We start from the raw sequence: 24,739 nt of genomic DNA, 5'->3' as shown, positions 1-24,739 counted from the left end.
ATTATTGCTCAACTCCTCTAAAACCAAAACAATGCTTTTTGGCACTAGGTAAAATCTCAGTTCTATATCCAGATCTCTAAAAATCTTTGATCATCTTAACACTATTGAAAATGTAGCTTCATTCAAAAGCCTAGGGAACTCCATCTGGACTACACACACGCGCACACAAAAATGAACTCTGTCCTATTCTGGGCTGATGTTGGTGCCTGCCATGTTGATAAAATACTGTGCCTGCCGAAGCTGTAGCAAGTCCTCTGGGACATGCACATTCTAGATGGAGACTTGTTCTTATCACTGGTTGAGCTTTCATTGTCTTGGGCAATGTCACATTACAGTGGCAGTCTCAGTAAGGACACGAAAATCCCATCAAAATTAGCCGGTCCTTCAATAAATGCATGCCATGAAATCAGCAAACCATATACCTGAAAGCAGATCTAGACATTTTGCATATAAAATGGAGGGTGACTATGGGCTCCATTCAGGAAGTTCAAGTCTACACATAAATGGCATTTACCTAACTACATATTTTAGGCAGCACAGTACTTTATATGTTTTATTATTATTTTTTGGGGGGAGGGGTGGAGAGTGTTTGGGATCCTGAAGGTCCATATGAAGAAGCAACACCCAACACAGAGGTGGTGCAATTGCCAAGACCATTTTGTTTAAAGAAATTAATAAGGCAGTACAGTTGCATCACTTCCTATAAGGCTGGGTGAAGGGAATTTACTATAGATCATGGGTAGCTGAGCATGGATTTATCACAGACTAATTTAAGAGTTAACTGTTTTCTGACTGTTAACTTCTCTTATTGCTGTATAAATAGTTTTAGGAGACACTTTGGCTCTTAAGTTTTTGAAGCATTTTTAGTTCTTTGTTATTTGCTAGTCACTAATTTGTCTTTTGACCATAATACTTGATTTTGTTGGTCAGTAACCATTTGATATATCAGGACTGACTACCGCAAGTCACAAAACTTGGAGAATGACCAAAAGATTGGACTTGTATATACCAAGTAAAATATGCCATTTCTCAGAGTATTCCCCTTTCTCCAATGTATGGCAATCTTGGAATTTGTATATACAAGTTTGGGGAGTATGAGTAAGTTTGGGTGAAGTAGGGGGGGTTGCCTCCCCACAAAAATGAGTTTAAAGAAGAGTAATAGTCAATATTGTCTTTTTTCTTACTTGGAAGACCTCAGCATTTTGAATGCCCACATTTCAGTAGGAGCCTTCTTTTGTCACAAATAGATTTTTTGAGGCATAGGGGCACAGTTTGCTAGCATTACTTTGGGGGGTTAAGGAGTCTGAGTGCCCACTAGAGTTATCTGTCTCCTACTCTAGTGTAAGGGATCATGTTTCAAGTCAAGGGGCTTTTGTCCAACATGGGGATACCAATGGAAGATAGTGAAGGGAGGGTCACAGTGGTCTTACTTGGAAATCCAAAAGTTTAAGATTTGTATTATGAAATGTTGGAAGATGGTCTCACCCAACCATGAGAAAAAGGATCTTTCAGAAATTAAGAAAAGAAGGTAGGAAATAAGTGAGCTATGAATTAAAAAGTCTAATCTTTTTCTGTCAAAATATTTTTATACAGTAATTACAGCCCATGAAACAGATGGGGGAGCTAGTAACGTTGCTTTAAAAAGGCTTACATGCAGTAGCATTTTTTAGCCATAAAATGAATACGGAAACATGGATTCTTTGGGCAGCAAGAATGTTGGAAGGTTGGAAATTTGCATGGTCCGAGTAATGATGAGCCAGACCCCCCCCCCCTTTAAAGAATGGGAAATTGTGAGCACGGTAGTGGATTTCTGAGATGGTTAGTCAGGATTTTAAGATATGTTGGACCATACCAAGGACAAGACCACACAGGGAAAAATATAACTGAATGTGAAGAAAATGAACAAACAGAAAGAAGACCAGTTCTGGGGGTAGAGTGTATACATTTCTTGCTTAGGTGGTATGGGGGGGGGGGGTCGGTATACTTTCTTAACAGATTTGGAATCTCAAGCTAGCAGAATGTATTTCTTTCTAGGGAAGCAGAACCTGGTAGAATGATATGCACTCAAATGGCATTTAAGAGTGATGTACATTGGATCCTACTCCATGGACATATTACAAATTGAATGAAGAACTCGGGTAAAATGTCTGATAACTATCTTAGAACAGTCCTTGAGGAAGTAGGAATCACTTATTAGGATGGCATTAATGCAGCCCTTTGACCCAAACTGTGGAAATTAGAAAGGCTGTGTAAAACACAAAAGCAGGACTAGGTTTAGAAGTTAGCCAGAGAGCTGACTGGACTTAAACAGGATATTTTTCAACTGATGGGACACTTGTGAGAAATTATTGGGAGAAGGAACATGTTTTGGCAGTCAGTCAGTTACATTTATAACAGTGGAGGGTTGAGTGTGTTTGTAAAGATATTTTGCTAGCTATGGCTAAAATTGGATTTATACACTAATTGTATTGCGTGGAGATATAAAGAGAGGAAGTAAGAGCTGGTGCTTTCAGACATCAACACATAGTAGACAGGGTGCTTATCCACATTTCTAGGGAAATTAGAAGCTCCTTAAAGTTTCAGAAAGAGTTATGCAGTGGTAATAAGAAAACCTATCCAAAGGGATGGGAGTCACTGATGATGCTTTCTAATTTGAGAAGAAAGTCAAATATGGGATGAGGACTTCAATTTATACAAGATGGCATGTGCAGTTACAAGGAGCAAGGTGTGTTGCTCTAATGGATTCTCCATTAAACTTTATATAAAGGGAGGATAGCATTAGCCACAGCCATCACAGACCCTTTGGGATATTAAAATATTGTGAAGAGTTTTTCTTCTCTCTCTCTTTCTCTGTGGAGAAAGGTAGTATTTCAGTTGAAGGGAATAGGATAAAGAGGATACAAGGAAATCTAGACTCACCACTTATCTCAACATCTGTATCAAAAAATAGTACAGAATCCATGCTTACAACCTTAAAAATATTTAATATTTATTACTAACTTGCCTTTTTCTCTTTCAAGGAATTGATTCTACTTTTTATGCTGCTCCCTCAATGAAATTTAGTCTGTTCCTCTGCTCTTTGCAAACTTTCCTGCACCCCGCTTGTTTGCTGTGAAGCTGTAGCTGTCTGATTGTAACTCCCTTGTATGTTCATAGTGTTTTGCAGTACTTTACTCTTTCAAAACAGCTCTACTGTAACTGCAGTCTAATGCAGTAGGATAACCCTTGTAGAGTATGTTCCACTCTACTGTTCTTATTCTATAAGATTGTTCTACTGAAAGCATAACAGATGAAACATAAGCAATTTCGTAACTTGGGAAAGCTCTATAAAGTGTGCATGCAAACCCTGATTACCTTCAGGTGTTTCCCGCTATTCTCTCCTTACACCCCTAATTCTTCAACCACCTCTCATGCCATTACATTTGTAGGGCCTATTCTTCACCCAGAACTTCACCTACATCCCATCCCTATTAAAGGCAAACCCATAAATGCAGACATACCCAAGGCATAATAATGCATACATAACTCTTAAACATAATAATACATACATAACTAGGGAAACCACCGTAAAAACTTCTCCAAAGTCAACTTCACACTTCTTAAGACAGAAGTGGCAAACTTCATGACACCCATGCAGACGGACAATAGAGTTACAACTGCTGAATCCTACACAAATGCACTTTATAAGCACTTACACGAGTGCATGGATCATGTTATCCCTAATAGAACCAAGATGCTATCCTCCAAAAAAGGAAGCCGCTCTGGTGGTCCTCTGCCATAAACAAACTCTACAACAGAAGAAAGAAACTGTTGCAAAAAAAGAGTAAAATCCCATGACTGGAGGAATGCCCTGGTCAACCTCAGTAAGAAGCTGAGATTCCTCATAAAATCCTCCTAAGCTAGTTACAAAAACAAAATTGCCACTGACTCTAAAGACAACCACAAAGCATTCTATAGCTATGTCAAGAATCTCAATGGCAACACTCAGATCTGCTCTGAGTTACAGCACAATGGCACTAAATATACAGAATCAACTGATATTGCCAACATCCTGGCAGTTAGGTTCAGTGCTAACTTTACCCCCCTCTCACCCCCTAGAGGGCCCATCTCTATACCGGAAGAATGCAAAGTTTCTGTAATCATGGCTGCACAGGTAAAAAAAACACTCTCCAAAGCCAAGTACACAGCATCCATGGGACCTGACAATATCCCAGGCTGTGTTCTACATGAACTACAGAATGAACTGGCACTCTACCTAAGTACCATGTTCAATTATAGCCTCACCTCAGGCTTTGTGTCCGCTGAATGGTGCACCACGATGGTTATCCCACTCCACAAAGGGGGAGCCATGACGGACCCCGGGAACTACTGCCCCATTAGCCTGATAAGCCTGGTCTGCAAGGCCATGGAACGTATCATCATGGAACTCATAAACAAAGACATTGGTAATCTCCAAACTCTGGACCCTACCCAGTTCGGATTTGTAAAAGGCAGATCATGTCTCCTAAACCTGATTGACTTCTTTGAAACAGTCACCAAAGCCATAGATGAGGGTAAGGTGGTTCACACAGCTTATGTAGATCTCACCAAGGCTTTCAACACCATCCCCCCACTCTGGAATTATAGATAAGCTCACTAAACTAGGTATAAATCCCTATATCACAAGATGGGTTGCAAACTGGCTCAAGGACAGAACCCACACTGTGAAAGTAGCAGACTCCAAATCCGACTTCAGACCAGTGACAAGTGGGGTACCACAGGGTTCAGTCCTGGGTCCTCTCCTGTTTGGTATCTACTTCTCTGAAGTACAGGCTAACACAGAAGGTCTTTGGCTAACAAAATTTGCAGATGACTGCAAACTAGGAGCCATAATCGAAACTCCTAACGATGTGGACATCCTACAAAAGGGCCTCACTGAGACAGATGCCTGGTGTCAAAGCCATGGCCTCAAGCTCAGTGCCAAAAAGTGCATTGTCATCCCCTTTGGTAAAAACTCTATACCCATGAACTACCACATAGCTGGTAGTCTACTTAATGCTGAAAATGTGATGAGACCTTGGGACACAGGTGGACACTAGCCTCTCCTTTGATAATCACATCACCACAGTGGTCAGGAAATCCTTCTATAAGGCTCACCTCATAACAAAAGGTTTCTCATCCAGAAAAAAAGAGATCATTGTTCCCCTCTACTTATCACTCATTAGACCCATTATAGAGTACAACGCTCCTTTTGGTATGTACCTCACAAGACATCTACAACAACTGGAAAGGCCACAGAAATACCTCACAAAGAGGATTACTGGCCTCAAACAGATGCTCTATGCAGACTGTCTCAAAAAACTCAAGCTTTACTCCGTTGCATATCGCCTACTCAGAGGTGATCTGCCTAGCATACAAAGCTATGTCAAACCCAGAGCTGTTGGACATGCTCCACTTAAAGAAATCCCAGTCCCTCCGAGCTACACGCTCTAGGGACCTAAATCTTATCACCACAATAAACAGAACATGCTGGAGGGATAGATTCCTGTCCCAGAGACTTCCCATACTCTGGAACAAACTACCTATCTATGTCAAACAAAGCTCCTCATTAGCACTCTTCAAGAAAAATCTTGATGATTGAATGGGAGATAGGAAATTCACCCCGGGGATCACTTCTGTGGCTCTGCTCGACAGGGGCGCAGGAAAATAATTTTCTTGGGTGGCGAAAACCAGGGTACATTTTTGGCTAGGCTTATATAGGCCCTAGGGCCAATAGCCTAGTACCCTCCTATGAACCTATAACAATACATACATAACTCTTAAACATAAGAATACATGCATTACTCATAAACAATCAGTCAGCATTTAAGCACTCAAACATTCTTTCCACCCTTTCAGTTACTAACTAACCCACAGTGATCAAATTTACTTCATCCACCCCACTTCTCTATCTATTCCTACCCCTCCTATATTTGTTACACCAGTGTTTTAGCCCATGTCTCACTGATCAGTCTATCTACAAATCTACATACCATGCCTTCGCTCAACTATTATTGCATCCATATTCTTCTCATTTTATCACCTTACAAATTACATGCATCACTTAACCTTTGACATGTTTATCCCATTATCTGCTTCACCTCTAACCATTCAAATCAACCCACTTCAAAATTGATCACTTCCGGTATATACAACTCACCCAGAACTACAAATTTAAATTACTAAACCCTCATAACTACTGCACCAAAATAAAATCAACTCTTAAAACTAAACCAAAACCACAACAAGCCTGCCAAATGTGTTCATCTTTCAATCTTTTACTACTATTTGGGGATATTCATCCCAGCCCTGGCCCTTCCTCCCATCTGGACTCTCCAACAGCCTCCAAAACTCATCCCGAGCTAACCCCCCTTTCTACTCGGCTTACCCATTGCCTTCTAGAACATGTACCACACCAGCATCACCAAAACCATCAACATCCAACCAGCCTAATTCAAACTAATCTAAACAGCTTACATTTCTTAAAAACTTCCATCATCTATAATAAAATAATTTAAGAACTCTGTTCCTGGATTACCCACAATACAGCAGATATTCTTGCCATAACTGTAACATGGAAAAAAACCCATATACTTGACGGTGAAATTTCACTCCCATGGCTGATAGAACTCGAAAAATGGTGCTGGAGTGGATTTACTATATCCTGACTATCCTAAAATAAACCTGTTCCCAAATTCCATAACACACTGAACTCATCTTAAACTAAATAACCATAAATAACTATGTTCCCCCAGGCAATACTACTGCAACCTTGGAAAACATCCTAAACTGGATCTCCCATGCAACTTTTAAAGAAAAGATAATCCTAAGTGATGCTCATTTTGATTGCCGGATTATCTTCATAAAATATCCAACAACAAACCACAACATATTTGGCTTTACTTAACTCATGTCCTCCTCCACATGTTACAACTATCCCAAAAACTGGCTCAATTCTCAACTGGATATTAATGTCCGATTCCACTAAATATGTCTCCAGTGGCACCTTATCTGATTCCCTGAGTGATCACTTCTCTGTACATGCAAAGACTCAGTACCCGTCTTGTCAAACAGCTACTTAAAACTTCCACTAATCTCACCAGTTTTAACCATAATACATTAAATAGAATCCTAACCTCCTTTAACTGGTCTATCCTGAAAAATATTCCATTCGATGAAATTGTTCACAAATTTAACACACTTTTCCCTGACAAACCTCAATAGTCTGGCTCCAGCTAGAACAAAATTAAGTAAAGAATAACTATGCTCATTTGTTATTCACTCATAATAGATATCAAATACATGAAAGAGACAGGGCTTGGAAAGAATGGTTAAAACATGGATCTTTCTAAAACGTACAACACTTTAAAGAATTACCTAACCTTACTAAAAGACATATTAATGCAGACAAGAAAATCTACTATCGTAACCCCTTACTTAAATCAGTGTTCTAACCCTAAAAACTCTGGTCTTCTATTAACATACTCCACCCCGGAACAACCACCACTTCTGATCCTGCCCAAATAATACTTCCTCTGAAACAGCTGCTCGATGTAGCACACATTTTATAGAAGGCATTAAAACCCTTACTAAATATCTTCTGCCTAACAATCCTGACATTCCTTCTTCCCAGACAGCAAACACTCCTTATTTCACCCTAAAATCCACCCAGATCTCCAACATCAAGTTGCTGTCCCTTAAACTGAAACCCTGTTCTCCTTCAGCAAGTAATCTCCCAGCAAAATAACTTGATAGCTGCCAATTCCATAGCCTATCCTGTGTCTATCCTTATTAATAGATCTATCAAGGAATCGTATGTTCCTTCCTTTTGGAACAAAGTATTCATTGTCCCCTTCATAAAGGAGGAGCCCTCATCTAATATACCCAATTAAAGACCTGTTGCTGTGTTAGTCCTTTTCTCAAAACATCTGGAGAAGTGCATTCACAAATGACTACTTGAACGCATCCTTCAGGAAAAGCTCTTGATCCCCGCACAGCTTGGTTTCTGATCGACCCAAAGCACTACCACAGCCTTATTGACCCTCAAAGATGATGTCATCAAAGCGACAGACAAAGACAAACTCATTTCCTCTTTATTCATTGATCTCTATAAGCTTTTTATCTAGTCTTTCACCAACAACGTCTTTGTCAACAGTCTTCCCTAGGGCTATCATAATCCATGCTAGTATGGGTCAACAGCTACTTACCCAACAGATACCAGTCTAAGTGGCTCTCCACCTTTTCTCCCTTACATCCTGTCAATACTAGCATGCCACAGGGTTGATTCTCAGCTCTCTACTCTTCAATATATGTTATATTCACTAACGAGCTACATAAATCCTTTCGGCAAGCTTTCCTCATACAACATGCTGATGATTCTACCCTAATATGTACTTCAGATAATATCGTACACCTTCAGAAAATTACCCAAGAACACTTAACTATGTTGAAAATTGGCTACAAGATAATCACCTGCTACTAAATCCTCAAGAAACTAAATTACTTCTCTTCCATTAAAAAAAATACTTTAAAATTGCTTCCTTAAGTAATAACACAGTTGAAGTTACTTCACATACAAAACCATGACAATGATGACTATCTTTAATTTTATTTACATATCCATGACTGTATAAGAAAAACTAATCAAAACCTATGTACCCTACTTAATGTGAAGAAATTCCTTACAGACTCTACCAAGGTAACTCTAGCTACCACTTACCTCTTACCTTCTCAAATATATGGAGCCCTTATGATCAACCTACAAGCCTCACATGGTTCTAAACTTGAACAGTGTTATAACAAAGCTGTTAGATTAGCTTGCAAAAAAAAAAAAAATACCAAACCCACCACTGTTCAGCACAAAAAACACTTAACTGGCTCAAACTTACTCCTCACTTATCTTATCCGGCAAAATCATCTATACCCCATTTGCCTGTCCAGCAATTAGTCATACTCTATTTCTATCCACCAAACCATCCCCTTCAGTCAGATGATAAATAACTGCTTACCATCTACAAACCATAAAGGGCTACTGGTCAGTCTCTGTTCCAATAATGTATAAGCTATAACCTGTAATAAAATTCTGTATCAGTCAGGTCTAACTCACACCTTCATCTTTTCAAATCATTGCTAAAAGACCTCTACTCTGCCTATTGGCTTTGTCCCTGCTCCTCATCTGGGACACAGCTTCTAACATCCTTCTTCGTCTTCTTATACCTTCCTTTAAATCACTAAATCACTTAACCTGTTTATCCCCTTTTAATACTTGTACTTAAACTACACCTACTTCTAATTAGCACAACCAAGTTACTATTCCATCACTACTTCCCTAGTAACACTTAAACTTGTTTATCCCCTCTAATACCTGACCTGTATTTCTTAAATTACTCCTTCCTATCATATACATTATGCTTCTATCAGTAAATTCTCGATACAATGCTTGTATATTAATGTTTGTGGATATCAATACATGATAATCTGCATCTTTTAAAGGATTCTAAGCGTTTTTTAGAAGTGTTAATGGTGAAATCATTTAGAAGCAAATTACTTTTCATAACAATTGACATTAAGGAGTTATTTCATGTTATTCCCCACAAATTCGGTATAAACAGATTTTTTGAGGCACTGTCTGTTTAACAACATATGAATAAATGGGCTGGGTATTATCACTGATTTTATGGATTTAGTTTTGAACAGCAACTATGTGTTTTAAGGGTGAACACTACAAACAAATTAAAAGAATGGCCATGGGGACAGTTTCTGGTCCCATATTTGCAAATATTTTCTGGTTGTGGGAAACCAATTTTAATATTCCCTTCTAGCTATAGTATACATATTGATAGTTATTTTCATTTCTTGAATGACAAATTTCATATTTGGACAGGTACTTATTATTGAATGAATAGCAATCAAACTGCAGTTATTTTTCAAGATGCTTTAATAAAGAAACATTTTAAATATTACCAGTGTGAATGAATATTTATAGGAAACTTAGTTTAAAGTGTTCCTTTATTACAGTAGTACTCGCCCAAAATGACAAAAGAAAAAGTTAGTCAACAGTCAAATGGTTAAGCTGAGTAGACTGGTCTCCAAAGATGTTAAAGTTTCTGGATTTGAAATATATGTTTTTGGAAAGGGGTTATCCTTGCCAATTGGTTGAAGCTATAATGGAGGAAATTATTGGGGCAAGGCACAACAGGTTTCTACCATCACTGAAAAAATATATCATTTATGGAACAAAAACTATAAATGCATTAATTATTCTAGAGCTATGATGCTATAATTTCAGAATAAGATTTTGGATACAAAAGAGGTGATTAAAAACAATCTTTGATACTTTTTGACTAAGAAGATGGGTCAGTCCCCCCATTTTTATAAAATGGGAACAATTTAAAATCATGCTTGGAAAATCCTAAAAGAGCAAAGAAGAAGGATTGCTAACTTAAAAAGAGGAGAGGTATGAGAAAATGCAGGGTATGTAAGCAGTGCAGACGTATATATGATGGGGAACATTTCATTTTGGATAGCTTCCCCACAGCTATAACCAATAATGGTATGTATAATTGTAATTTTAATGAGGCTGTATACATTGCAACCTGTTTGGTATGCTCTATACTCAAATTTGGCAAGATTGAGGAACCTGTGAGGTCTAGAATGATCAGCACAGGTATGCCATTAAAGTGGGGAACATGAACAGTGCATTAGGTAACCATGCTAGAGGCTGGTAATTTAAAAAAAAACAATTCTGCATGGGGAAAAGGTTATCCTGGATGACAAGGGGGAGAAAATAAAAAGCCCTGTTCTAATATAGAGTGCTGTACTTAATGGTCCATTAACAGTGTTTTAGCATTGAGATCAGCTAAATTATAACACTAGCTAATAATGATATGGGTTTTGTGAATATTAGACTTATTATTAATTTCATTGGTATAATGTGTTTTAATTTAAATGGCTTGTATTATATTTTTGGGTCATGTGATTTTCTTTTATAATTATTTAACACATGAAGGAACTGATGTTTTTATTCTGATGACGTTCCAGTTGTAAATAGTGAGGAACAAAAGCACATAGTTTGAATTAAACATGTGACTGCATCCTATTGGCTTTCATGTTTTTATTGGAATTATTAATTAAGTTTGTATGCTGGTTGGAAATATTTTTTTCCCATTTTGGTTTATATAATTTGTTTGTAACCTGTGGACAGTGTGGCAAGAGTTGATAAACAATGAAGCTGGTATGAATACAAGCAGAACTATACAATGTAATTAGACTTTGATGGTTGATCTTAAGACCCAAATTGAAGAAAAAATGGATCAGATTATAAAGGTAAATACTTTTGCTAATTCTAACAAATGTGATTACGACCTGATAGAGGTCCATGTGGGTGGGTAGTGACCAGAGATGCGCAGAAGTATGTCTGAGCTTTGCTATGCATTTGTCTGAGGCAGGAAAGACACTGATCTTGTCTGGTATTTTATCACCACCCGGAATGATGCTGAGATCCAAAGACATTGTCATAAAATAATTGGCTGTGGTAGTTGGGGTCATTCTAGGGTGATCCAGTATGTGTCCATTTGGGATGAGATGGCTGACAAGTCTTACTCTTTTGTCAGGGATGGACTTTTACCAAAGCTTTCACATTCGAATTAAACCTTTTGCTGTCCCCTTAGTGCCGTTTTAACCAGTATCCATGTGATGTACTTTCCAACCTAGTAAATTCTAATTTGAAACAAATTAGTGTGGCTATACTTAGTGCCAGGAGTCTTAACAAAAAAATGTTCGACTTGAGGTTTTCCTGCAAAGTGAACACATTCATATTAAGTATAGTTAAAGAAACACTGTTTCAGAGCACTAAAAGCACTCCTGTTCCTGTGTACAATGCCTATCACATCTTCAGACCCACTGGCAGTTGTGCGTGAGTATCAGTATCGATCAAACCCACTGGCAGTCATGCGTGGGTATCAGTATTGGTCAAGGATATCATCACCTCATGACAAATTCATCAAGAGACCACATAGGAACTTCTAGAAGTCCAAATCCCCCTAAAGAAGACTGACTACCATTTCATAGATAGCTATAGAACAGCCTCTGTGGCCCCTTCTGATCCCGATAGCTAGCTTAACATATTAGATGAAATGCCCATTAAATCCTAGACCTTTCTACCAGGGGACTTCAGCTATACATCAATAAACTGGCTGACCTACACAGCCAATGGCTGGCATGCCCACTGCTTCCTTGACATTATAAATTCTGACTCTTTCTCACAAATAGTCAACCATCCTACTAGGGGGGCCCAATATCTTGGATCTAGTCTTCACAAATATGGCTACTTCTTGCACAGGTCCATAACTATCATCATGTCTTGTTAAATTAAGGCCATAATTTAATAACTTTTCCCTTTAAGATGGGGTGATACTTCACATGTAAATAGCTCTGCATTTAGGGACTTCTCAAAAGCAAATCTCCTTCAGTTAATTATGACTTGAATAAATATATTCTGCTGCAATCCTCTGCTAAAGAGGCTACCTATGCCTCTGATTTGTACTCCCACATAAATAGTTGTATTAATAATGCAGTGCCTATCTGCAACAAATAAAACAAGACGTTTAAAAACAATCTCCTGTGGTGGGATACTCATATAAATAAATTACATAATTAGAACAAGCAACTGCTTATCAGAGGTCTCAGTCTACCTACATTAAGAGCACAAGTAAACAAACTAACAACGAGCTTAAGGGAACCATAAGGAAGGTCACAGGTGAGAATGAACTTAAAATAGCCACCAATACCAAAAATAACTGCACATCTTTAACTATGTCATGATGGTAAGAACGAACACCCAACAGTGTTCAGAGCTAGCCCACAATAATAATATACTCTCTGGCCCAAAGGAAATAGCTAATATCTTAGCTAACAAATGTAGTGCACATTTTATTCTACCCACTGTTAAGCTAGCCCACAGGTTTCACAATCCCAGTCACCCCCTTTAATTACTATGGAACAAATTGATTCAGCCGTTTCAAAAATTAAGAATACTTTATCCAAGGGCCCTGACAATATACCAGGTTTTTTGATTATCAGTGCCAAATTATAGCCTTTCTAACCCCCTATTTAAACTCTTTAATTTAAGCCTCTCCACTTATTACATTCCCGAAGGCTGGAAACAGCTATTCTAATGCCATTGCAAAAGGGTGGTCCAACCACAGACTCTAGATCTATTAGTCTCACTTGCTTCATATGTAAAGCTATTGAGTGCATTATCTCAGACTTCATTAATCTGGACATTTTTAAATCTCTCAACCCTGGACTTCCATCAATTTGGCTTTATCAACAGAAAGTTTTTCCTTTTAACCTCATTAATTTATTTGAAAAAGTGACTGAAGCAGTGGATAGTACTTGTGCAGTGCACACAACATATCTAGACCTGGACAAGGCATTTGACAGTATTCCCCGTGCAATAATTATAAATTAACCTCCCTAGGCCTCAGAGAGAAAAACTTTAAAAATCAGCACTGTAATATGGTGAGTGAAAAACAATAATCATTACAAATAATCCTGATATAAATCCTTATATTGTGCAACTGATAGATGAATGTATCATTCAAGGTGGTTAGAGTAGCAGCTGCCACTTCTGAAAGTGAAACAATTTCCTGTGGTATACCACAGAGCTTAGCTTTGGGTCTCATCAGTAGTATACCACAGGGCTTAGTTTTGGGCCCTCTTCTATTTGGCATATATTTCTTAGACCTTCGGGCCAGTACTTATGGCTTATGGTTAACTAAGTTTGCAAGTGACTGTAAATTGAGTGGTGGTATTCGATCTTCAACTGACTCACAATTGCTCCAGTAAGGCTTTGACTATATTAACAGTTGGTGCGAGGACAATGGTCTTAAATAAAATGTAAGAAATATATAGCACAGATCATTTTGGTAAACAAAACAGTTTAACTTACCATATAGGAAATGCACCCCTTCAATCAGGTGTAAGGGATCTGGGTATTCTTATGGATAATTCCTGATTGTTTGACCATCATGATTCCACAATAGTTCGGAAAGACTTGCATCTAGGCCATCTAATTTTCACAGGCATCTACACTAGATCCAGAGAAATCTTAATTCTCCTTAACTCAAATCTTATCAGACCCACTATTGAATATAATGCACATTTTGGCATGCATTTATCTAAACATAAAAGATCAGTGGCCTCAAAAATCTTAGTTATCAGGGCTGGCAGACCTTTCTCTATACTCTGTCTCTGTGGAGATCTAATTTCAGCCTTTCACAGAGCCAGATCCAGCACTAGGTGACCTAGGCAGTTGCCTAGGGCTCTCTGGCTAGGAGCGGCCCCCATTTGGCTTGGCTAGGGGGGGCTGCCACAACATTTACTTTTTAATAAAAATAAATAAATAAATTACATGTCTCTTTTATGGGTGTTCTATAGGAATGCCTTCTACATCTGCTTGTCCCTGCTTGCATTGATGCACAAACCTGCTGTTACTTGCTTCTTTTCTGCATCCACATACAGAATTTAAACACACAAGAAGTTCCTGCTGCCTCCTGCTTCTGTCCTTGGAATAAAACAAGGATGAAACAAGTGAATGTTCTATCGGTAAGGTGTGTGTGTGTGTGTGTGTGTGTGTGTGTGTGTGTGTGTGTGTGTGTGTGTATAAAATGCCCTAGTTGGGGATGGTGGGTTAGTTCATTTGCTAAGGCTCAAATCCTCTACCTTGGTTACAGGAGACAAGTGCCTGAATACTCTACACCAACTATAAGACTACTCAAAAAATACGAGTTTCAGAGTATTTTCAAGGAATTGACTTTTAGTGCATTTTTAAGGAATCATGAGCTTCAATGCATTTTCAAGGTCAGTTCCAGTGAAGTACAATATGTTAAGGATGAAAGCACTTAACCATTTTTTAACATTTTCTTTTTTGTAAATAAAGGTTTATATAATTTGGTTTAAAATTTCCCCGGTGGCTCAGTGAACTATTTTTCTAGTATTTTATCAACTATTATAATTTTCAGTTTATTTTCATTCTGTGGAATTGAATTATTTGGTTTTATACAGCATCGGATCTGTTGGGCATTTTGGCACTATGCGAGCCTATTTTTGCTGTTAAGTCTTTATCTGGTGGCTGCATGGTCGCATGTTGGTTTGCTTGTTATGGTCCTAAAAATGTGTGCAAGGGCCTACGGTTTGAAAATATCCCAAAGGTGAAATTGATCTGCCACTAGCCAGATGCATTTTCTTAGAATGTGCGTTTCAGTGCTCCTTCAAGGGCACAAAAGGTTACTGTCAATGCTAAGTCCGTTTTCATTGTGAGACTGTAGTGTTTTGTTTAGCAAATGTCTATCAGTGTTTGTGCTATAAAATTTGAAATAAAAGTTTTAAATTAAATCTAGATATCTGTAATAATTGTAGAATTAAAAAAGTAAATTGTTTGCACTATGACAAGTTTGAACAGTGCTTATGGTAACTGGAGAGGAATAAGTAAGTAATGGGACACTGGAATGGCTGTGGGGGAACTGCTGTGTATGTTTGGGGGGCCCTGATCCATTACCCTGCCTGGGGCCTCATTTGACCATACCAAGAAAGATCCAGCCCTGTTTGATTTCATTTGCAGAACTAATGGTTCATCAAATACTTGATTAAAGGAATTAAACCTTCATCAGCAAATACTGTAGAAACTCCTGATGTCCACCACGGCAATAAAACTTTAATAATAAAACCAAAACTTTTAATAAAGGAATATAGCATAAAACAAACAGTCCTCAAACTTCCGATGAGCGCTTTTGGCTAATATGCCTTCTTCAGATCGTATAAAAAGGACTATTAAACTTTGTATTTAAAAAACATCTCAACCATTCATCATCTAGTTCTAAGACACACCCTTGTAGCAAGCCAAACAGAGGTCAGCTGACAGAAAGGTATGATTTCCTTTGTTGTAATTAAAAGGGCAATGCATCTCTGTATTGTAGAATATAGGAAAACTAATGGCTGTAGATGTAGAAACATTATGTGAATAAGACAACATTTATGTAAATTTGCTTATCATATTCCTTCTGTTCCTGAGTACAAGTTTTAATGGCACGATGGTATTCAAACCTGGTAACCTATTTGCTCTTAAATTAATTATCCAGGATGTTTCTCTTAACTCTGTGCGATTATGAACATCGCCTCCTCTTATAGTCTGGCGAACTGCCTATATGGCTTTGAATACAAAATAATGAAAGGGATATGTTGCTATATGGGCTAGCCATGAGATGTTTTTTAAATACAAAGTTTAATAGTCCTTTTGATACGATCCGAAGAAGGCATATTTGCCGAAAGCGCTTATCGGAAGTTATTAAAAGTGCTGGTTTTATTATTAAAGTTTTATTGCCGTGGTGGACATCAGGAGTTTCTACAGTGTTTGCTTTTTTTTTCTCTTCCTCGTTGATGTTCCTTGCAGTGTAAGAAAGTTTTTTACCTATTCATCAGCAAATAAGACACATTGACATCTGTACCTTCTGATAGATTCGTATCCTAATGTATCCCTCACCTCTGGAACAAACTTCCACTACGTGTCAAGTAGAGTAACACCCTTGCCACCTTGAAGGTAATCTTAGATAATTAGATGAGCAACCTCAGATTCTCTCCTGGTCTATCTGGTCTTGCCATCCTTGAGGCTAAAGGGAAACTTTGAATATGATTTTTTGGCTAGGCTTGAAATAGTCTGCAGACTGACTCCCTTGTACTTGCATATGAATGTATGATCGTACATAATGCAATATACTGTAACTCTATTAATCTTGTCCTTCCGTCCCACTCTTCATCCTGTCTCAGGTTATGTCTGCATATTGAATCCTCTACTGCAATCAGTTGTTCCACATTCTGTGCTCGGATACCCAGATTGTACACCTTGATTCTCACTTCATCAACCGTTTACATACTTGACATCATAGTGACCTCATAGCACAGAAGAACTTAATATCCTTGACTCTGATTCATCGTAACATTTTAGTATATCATACCAGAAAATGGGGAAGGTACACCAGTCCAAATTTCATTTCTTTAAAACATCTGTTTCCTTCAGTAAAATTTGGCCAATTCAACACCTGTAGAGGGAAACACCCTTCTTAAGCATCGGCATTTCACCTCTCCTCATCCCTATTCGCATTTTTCAGACAATATTTCTACTTTTTTATGCTATCATTTAAGTATTGGAAGTATTGCATACTAGAATTATAGTCACTTGCATCAAATTAGTGTATGTTTATCACCATAAGCAATATTTACCCAGAATATGCAGAGTTAACAGGTGAGATAGTGAACTTCATCAAACACTTCTCTTTTCTATCATTCTAAATACCTTTGGCCCAAGTCATTGCTGAAAATAGTTCCTGGACAAATCAACCTTCCTGGTCAGGAAGTAAACTTACTCTCACATTTTAAGCTTATATAATGTCCTGAATCTAAATACCTGATTTATTTAAGTTTAAAGCTGATATGTCTGGCATCTGTGGGTGCTAGTATTTTTGGTTCCATTCCAAGAATTTCAGTGTTTTTTTGTTTTTTTTTTTGTTTTTTTTTTAATTAGAACATATGTTTGAGAATGTATGTTGACATGGTCATAAGAGGTATTTGTAGAGTTTTGATTCTTAATCTGTATTTAAAATTCACTGAGCTATCAAAATCGATAAGCATCTGACAGTTCTTATACTGCCTAAAGGATTAATAAACTGCAATGTCTTTGAAGGTGAGTTAATTTAGATGCTACATGTGTTTCATTTCTAGATCCTATACTGGTTGAAAAGGGTAGAACATCCCTTGCTGCAATGGCTTCCTTAAACATCACTGAGAAAATGTTATATTTACGTTTTCTAGATTAAAATCTAAGATATACAAGCTGGGTAATTTTATAGGTAGGGTGATAACCTAATAGGATTTATTTTATTATTATACTTCATATTATTTCAAGATACAGATTTTATCCAGAAGTTGTATAGGAAGTACATCAACCCATATGTTTTACTCGTACCTTTTTTGTTAGTTTTAGATGAAACATATATTGTGAATACACACTTAGTAAGTAGTATTTCAAACAATGTAAAATATGGGGTAAGGATAGCCTTATGACTATTAAGGTTATTTAGATCTGGTCAATGTTTTTCGGCTTTTCCTGGTTAGGGGTTGCCACAGTGGATCACCGGTCCACCAGTTGATTGACAGTAGTGTTTTTATGGTATTGAGTTGCCAGCCTGGCACCCAGCCTTCACAGAAGGTGCACATATACACACATGCACCTACCTGCATGTCTTCTAAAATTAACTTGACCGCAGGAAGGACATGCAGATTCTGTGCAGAAGGAGCTCCAGCCGAGAATCGAATTGAAGAACTTGCTCTGTGGCGACAATGCTAACCGCTGCACCACTGCGGCCAAACCCCGCAGCCAATTAATTTAGAAAAAAAATGTCCACAGATGCAAGTTCAGGTGAATAAATGTTTAACTAGTTGCAGACTTATTGTATCTACACATACCTGTTAAACTTGTTTACAGTTTTCTTTTTCTAAAGGAAACCTATTCAGAGAATGTAGACAGCTTTACTGAATGCAATGAATTTTACTTTATAGTCCCTTAACTAAACCTGCATTAGCAGTACTGCACACACTGGACAGTGAATTTATATGAAGAGTGTAAAAGAATATTGTTTATTCTGGGATTAAGTCAGTTCTAGTCACTGTGTAAGCAAAACTTTAAATTGCTGACCTTTTTACTTCAGAAAGAAAATCGGTTTCCACCTCTTCCCACAATACATAAGAAACTAACCTCCCCAGGCTTCAGACAGGATAACTTTAAATATCAGCACTGTAATATGGTGAGTGAAGACCAATAGTCATTACACAAAGCTAAACATAGAACACCAGCTTTATTCTCAAAACAGTCTGATAGAGCAGCTGTAAAAGAAAAACTTGATTTTAATATGTCTTCTGTCACTTTTACCATTAAAAAAAAAATCAGTTTTGTGCTCTTGTATACTTAACCTCTCTGTTTCACAAAAAGAAATATATGGCATTGTAGTAGAACAGTACCTCTCCAGATGTGCAGTAGCAAGTAATGCCTAAACCCCGCCCAACACCTGATGACATGTTTGAGTAATGAATGAATATCATGGTGATGTCTTCACTGGCCTCATGATTATTAAATGGGGATTCAGAATGTTAGCTTGAGGGTGCACTATGATTCAATAATGGTAAAGAAACAGCACTGCTACTGGTACTGCTAGTAATGAAAGATGCGGTGTGTGATGATAGCAACGAGCTGTATTTATTAATACAGATTTACGCATTAAGACCTCTCAACTGTCTCCAATTTATCCTGATATTGTTTAATAATATACTGTTTAATTCATTAAGAAACACCTATCTGTGTTCCACCAGAGACAGATGTTATTACTTTGCCTTGGTCCACATTTTACAGCGCTAGGCATAGATTTAGGGTTAGGCCTACCTTAAGTAGCCTGTTGGCTCTGTAAAATGTGGACCAAGGCAAAGTAATAACATTTGTCTTTGCCGGAACCCGGATAGCTGTTTCTTAATGAACATCTCTACATTATTAAACAGTAAATTACTAAACAATATCTGGATAAATCGGAGACAGTTGAGAGGTATGCATGCTGCATAACGACCTTCTGTTTTAATGCATAAATCTGTATTAATAAACCGCTCATTGCTAACATCATACACAGTGTCTTCCATTACTAGTAGTTTGTTACAATGCTGATTATTCACCTTTGTTATACTGTAGTTCCCCTTCGAGTTAATGTATAATGGTGATTTCAATATCTGTCAGTCATCTACCAATATATGCATGATGTCACTGTCAAATATGCAAAACAGTCAATCATGCATTTGCATACAACATGACGGCCATTTGACATCTCAATCACACAAGCCATGCCCACGTATGCACAGACTGACAGGGGAGGTACTGTTTTACAATAATGCCAAACATATTACTGGACGCTTTCTGTCTTGTTTTTTTTGTTTGCTTGCTTTTTTCCCCTGACTCACTGTCTCTCTCATCTGTATTTTAAAGGTAAATCAGTAAATAAAATAGCAGTGCAACAAAATGTGACAGAATAAGAAGAAAATATTGAAACTGTACAGACCAAAATCAAAAATACGATTTAATCATAATGCAGGTTGTTTTAACAGCTGCCAGGTTATGGCTTATGTTTGTTTTAGTTTTTATAGTCTTCATTTCACTTGAATGGTTAAAAATGACTAACTTCAAAAGGTATACCAACTCACTTAACCGAAGCTAAATTAATATGGAACAGTTCTGAAATGTTAAATGGCACAATGCTATACTACAATTTACAGATACTAAAGGAGGTTTCCAAAAAACAAGCCAGAAATCGAACAGTAGAATGGCCACTGAAGGTCTGCAGTTCCACCTCAATGGCCTACAAACATTATCATTCATGAGTGGATACGGATGCTAACTAGGCCCAGACATATCTGTGGACACTTCCATTACCCCCCCCCCCCCCCCTTGGGCACTTGCATTATCCCCCTCCCTTTGCTGTGCCATGCAGCACAACTACCCATAATTTAACATTTTTTGCTGGTTTATAAAAGGCATACAATACAGTAGTATGCAAGTTGTGTGCTGTATGACTTACAGAGCAATTACTACTGGCATATCTTATCACATCAGTGTTGTGATTCTCAGATGCCTTTGTGAAGTGACTTCTGATACATAGATTCCCTGGGGACCTAATGTGCTATTAGAACTAAATGATGCTTACTATTCCCACATTATACTTATCTACCCTGTTCAGTGTTGTTCTTCATAAATTTCAGCCCTAGAAAACTATTTCTGATTGTGTAAATGAACAAACTTGGATATCATTGTTTGAATGCCAGTGTGCTTAACTTGGCTACTTATCCATATATATTAACATACTTTCCACCTTCCTGTATGCAGCAATTCGTCTTATTAAATAAATTGGACACTTTCACACACACTAGTGACGCATAACCTTGGCTTACTTCTGATAACCCACTTTGTCTTATGCTACAGACCTCTTTCACAAAGCAAGCATCTGTTTTACTTAGAGCTAATTGACAGGCTGGCCATCAGTGACATCTAATAAAATGATTTCCCCCAGTTATCCTTTCGTGTTTTATTTCATTATGAGAGACCACCATGGGGCATGTATTGGAAACGGGTGATGGTTACTTATAGCATGCAGGCAAACTTGTTTGGGTATCTTACTTCCTGGAACTGCAAATTAATTACTTACACTTGCTGTCACTAACTGATGCCATTTAAATGTGCAATGTGAACACTCCCTCTATATAACTAAAAATCCCTCCGTAACCCTAAAAATCCTTCTTTACCTTAATTCTACTCCTCCATCCTTGCATCTATCCCTAAAACTGCAACTCTAATTCTAAAAAGTCTAACATAAACTGAAAAATGCCAAAACAACGAAACCAGTAAAAACAGTAGCGATATCCTAGTCAGAAGCAAGTCCAACACGCTTAAGGGACAGAATATATGAACACCTGTATGCCATTAAAAACAACAAGAGTGATAATGCTCTAGCGAAGCATATAGGCATTAGGTTTGGTCATAGTTTCCATTTTATGGCTATCGATCATGTCCCAATAAAAATCAGGGGAGGACCTTTTTCATTAATTTTGGAAAATAGGGAGTTAGAATGGCAGTTACGCTTGGACGCATTTTGCGATCCAGGCTTAAACAGTAACTGCAATATAGCCCCCGTTCTAAAATTAAAAAGTTACCTAAGATGACCCATTCTGGATTACGTACCATCTACCTACAGCTTGTTTGTAAGTTGTTAATAGGCGTATGATTAGGTTTATCATGTAAAAATACGCACTTGCATTTGACAATATAGTGCAGGTCTTAAATAATAAAGGAACAAGTAAAAACGTTTGTCATCTCTCTAAGGGTTTGGTTATTCCCTTTGATCGTAAACGTACTTTATTAGGAATTTGCACCTATGTACGTTTAGAATATGCTTAATAACACATACATGCATGATTCGTTTTTCATGGTGTTTAGAATAGTTGGTTTGAGTTGTGTGAGATGTATTATATTTTACTATGAGATTGCAAATTATTATGATGCAAATATTTTGTATGTTCCATAACCTACCATTTCGATCAGTTTTTATATACAACACACCATTTATAGGCTCTGTATTAAAGGACAGGGACGCTTGTACGTTTTAAAACACGTTTAGTGTATAATATTTTAAAAAAAGTTTTTTAAAACGCTCATTGTTGTTGGAGGCAACTTGATGATGTCATTTCCTCCTGCTAGTCTTTTTAAAAGTGATTTAGCGTTTTAACTGGTTGTTTTTTACTCTCTGAAGAAGCTACGGTTTTCCGTGGTGAAAACGCCTTTGTTTAATAAACACGTTAAGACTACAATCGTGTTGGACTTGCTTCTGACTAGGATATCGCTACTGTTTTTATAAACTGAAAAATACTTAACTGCACAATACAGTAAAGTGGATATCTTACTTACAGCATACATACCTGCCATTTTACATCATGTGTGGCACACTGTTCTCTTTCTTGGCATAACTCTTAATTACACAACCTCTAACTACATACTCTACATAACTGTGGCAGTTAAAGTATCTGCAGAAGTAACCCATCTTCAGTTTGGGATGTATTTTGTTTTGGCAGGAACAGATACGTGAACTCTGGCTAGTGGGTATATTCTAGATCACTTTTAGTGTGTGTTCATTATTACCATAAAATAGTACTGTGAGATGGAGGAATATCAGTATACGCCTCCTTTTACGGAAATGAGGTCAGGAACTATGCAGATATACCTGTATGAATAGAAACAATTGTAGAGGTGTGAGCATCTGAGGAGCTGGGTTTTACGTACTAGGAAAAAAGGAATGTAGATAGTGAAAGTAGAGTAATTTGGTAATTGTCTTAATTCTGCAAAGGATGAACATGGGCTTGTTCTTGCATAAAACATTTTGTGAAAAAAAAACACGGTAAGAATGATTGTGTATGAGTTATTTGAAGCTCTCAAAAATCAAGAAGAATTTTGACTTTAGTTTTTTTTGCTGTGTAAGCAGTGGACACCATCCTGTTCTGTATCACCTCGAATAATGCCTAAAAGCAGTTGTCAGTTATTTCTTTTTGTTGACATGGCTCGCCCCTTATTCATAGAAGTTAAATTATGGCATCTGTACTGACTAAGGTAATTCATTCTAGGACCCAGGAAAAAATAACCTGCTTTTCCACCATTTCAGGCAGATGAGACATTATTGTTAATGCAAAAAATATGAAAACTTATCGCAGAAAGGGGTCCTTGCAGTTTATCAAGACCTCCTGCTTGTATAAGCACTTTGATCTAATATTACTGATTATTTTTTTGTCACATCAAAATTATAAAACAATTACCTTAAAGGATATCCTTGCATTGCACCTCAGGAGTGCAGCAACTTGTATTAAGATGGTTTGCAGTATAAGTATTGGAAAGGTTTTATGTTTTGTAATTTTTGCTGCTCTGGTGTTGCTGCACATTTCGTATATAATCAATGAGTACAGCTTCTCTCACAAAAGCAGTGATGCAACTTTTTGATTTATACTTCAAAAGCGTTGCTGTAACGCTAATTTTTTTTTTGATACTTGCAAGAATTTGTTTAATTTCAGAATGATTAGTTTCTTGGAAGCTGTGTACATACAAAGATAATATGTTTAAACTTTTATGTATTTTTTATTTCAGCTATTTAAAAGCGTTTTTGGTGTTGGACCCAAGACAGCAGAAAAATGGTATTGGATGGGTTTTCGGTCACTGGAAGAAATAAAACAAGATCAGACTTTGATTTTTACAAAAATGCAGAAAGCAGGTAATAATAGAAAATTGCAGACATCTATTTTGTATACTGAATTGATGATTCTATCCATAGCTGGCAATTATTTGCACATTCAGCTTATCTTCTGGTTAGTGTGCAATGTTGATCCATCACACACGGGTAGGACAGGAAAAGTTAAATTATAAAAGGTTGTTATGAAAATAACTGATACAAAAAGTCTTAAAGTATACTGCAGTTAGGCTTAAAACCAAGGCTGTGTATAAGATTTGCATAATGATTAAGGCCTTAACCTCACAGAAAAGTACAGTTTTGTACCTACCATAAATGTAGATGTCCGATAGGTATGCATCACATATGGGTTGTCCTGCCTCAGGCAGCCCTTCGGTCGGCCGGATTCCAAAGTCTGGGTCCGGCGTCGGCTGATGTCGCCCTTTCCCCGATGTCAGAGTGCCTGGGGTATAAAAGCGTCAGCCGACGCCATCTTCCTCAGTTTTTCTTGCCCCAGATGCCAGGTGCCCTCTAAGGAAGGCTAATTTTGGAGAAATGCAAAAAATTCCAAACATGCACAGTAATATAAAACAAATACACCATAATAGATAACCCCAGCTAGCTATAAGAGGGATAAGTACCCAAGAAATACCACAGAGGGGAAGGAGGGAGGGTAAACCTGACTGCAGATGCATACCTATCGGACATCTACATTTATGGTAGGTACAAAACTGTACTATGTCCTTCAAGGATGCATCTGCAGTCATCACATATGGGTAGAATACCATAGCCAATCTGGGGGTGGAGGATCTATGTGAAGGATGGTGTAGCTAAAATGCCCTGCAGGACTGCCGTAGCAAAGCCTGCTCTGG

At 37.6% G+C, this 24,739-nt stretch overlaps 1 protein-coding gene across 1 annotated transcript in view; it reads left to right on the top strand.

The window, feature by feature from the left end:
- The window catches only part of DNTT (DNA nucleotidylexotransferase), an 877,936-nt gene that overhangs the window by 397,428 nt on the left and 455,769 nt on the right, over positions 1 to 24,739 (top strand). Inside the window, exon 6 of the mRNA XM_044056916.1 lies at positions 23,789 to 23,912. Coding sequence (XP_043912851.1) covers positions 23,789 to 23,912 — 124 coding nt within the window. The remainder of the gene's footprint in view (positions 1 to 23,788; positions 23,913 to 24,739) is intronic.

The sequence above is a fragment of the Protopterus annectens genome, chromosome 14.part0 (assembly GCF_019279795.1).
Source record: "Protopterus annectens isolate FY-2018-M chromosome 14.part0, PAN1.0, whole genome shotgun sequence".
Lineage (NCBI taxonomy): Eukaryota > Metazoa > Chordata > Ceratodontiformes > Protopteridae > Protopterus > Protopterus annectens.
Note: the sequence above shows the minus strand (reverse complement) of the source record. Positions and strands in the feature narration are given on the sequence as shown.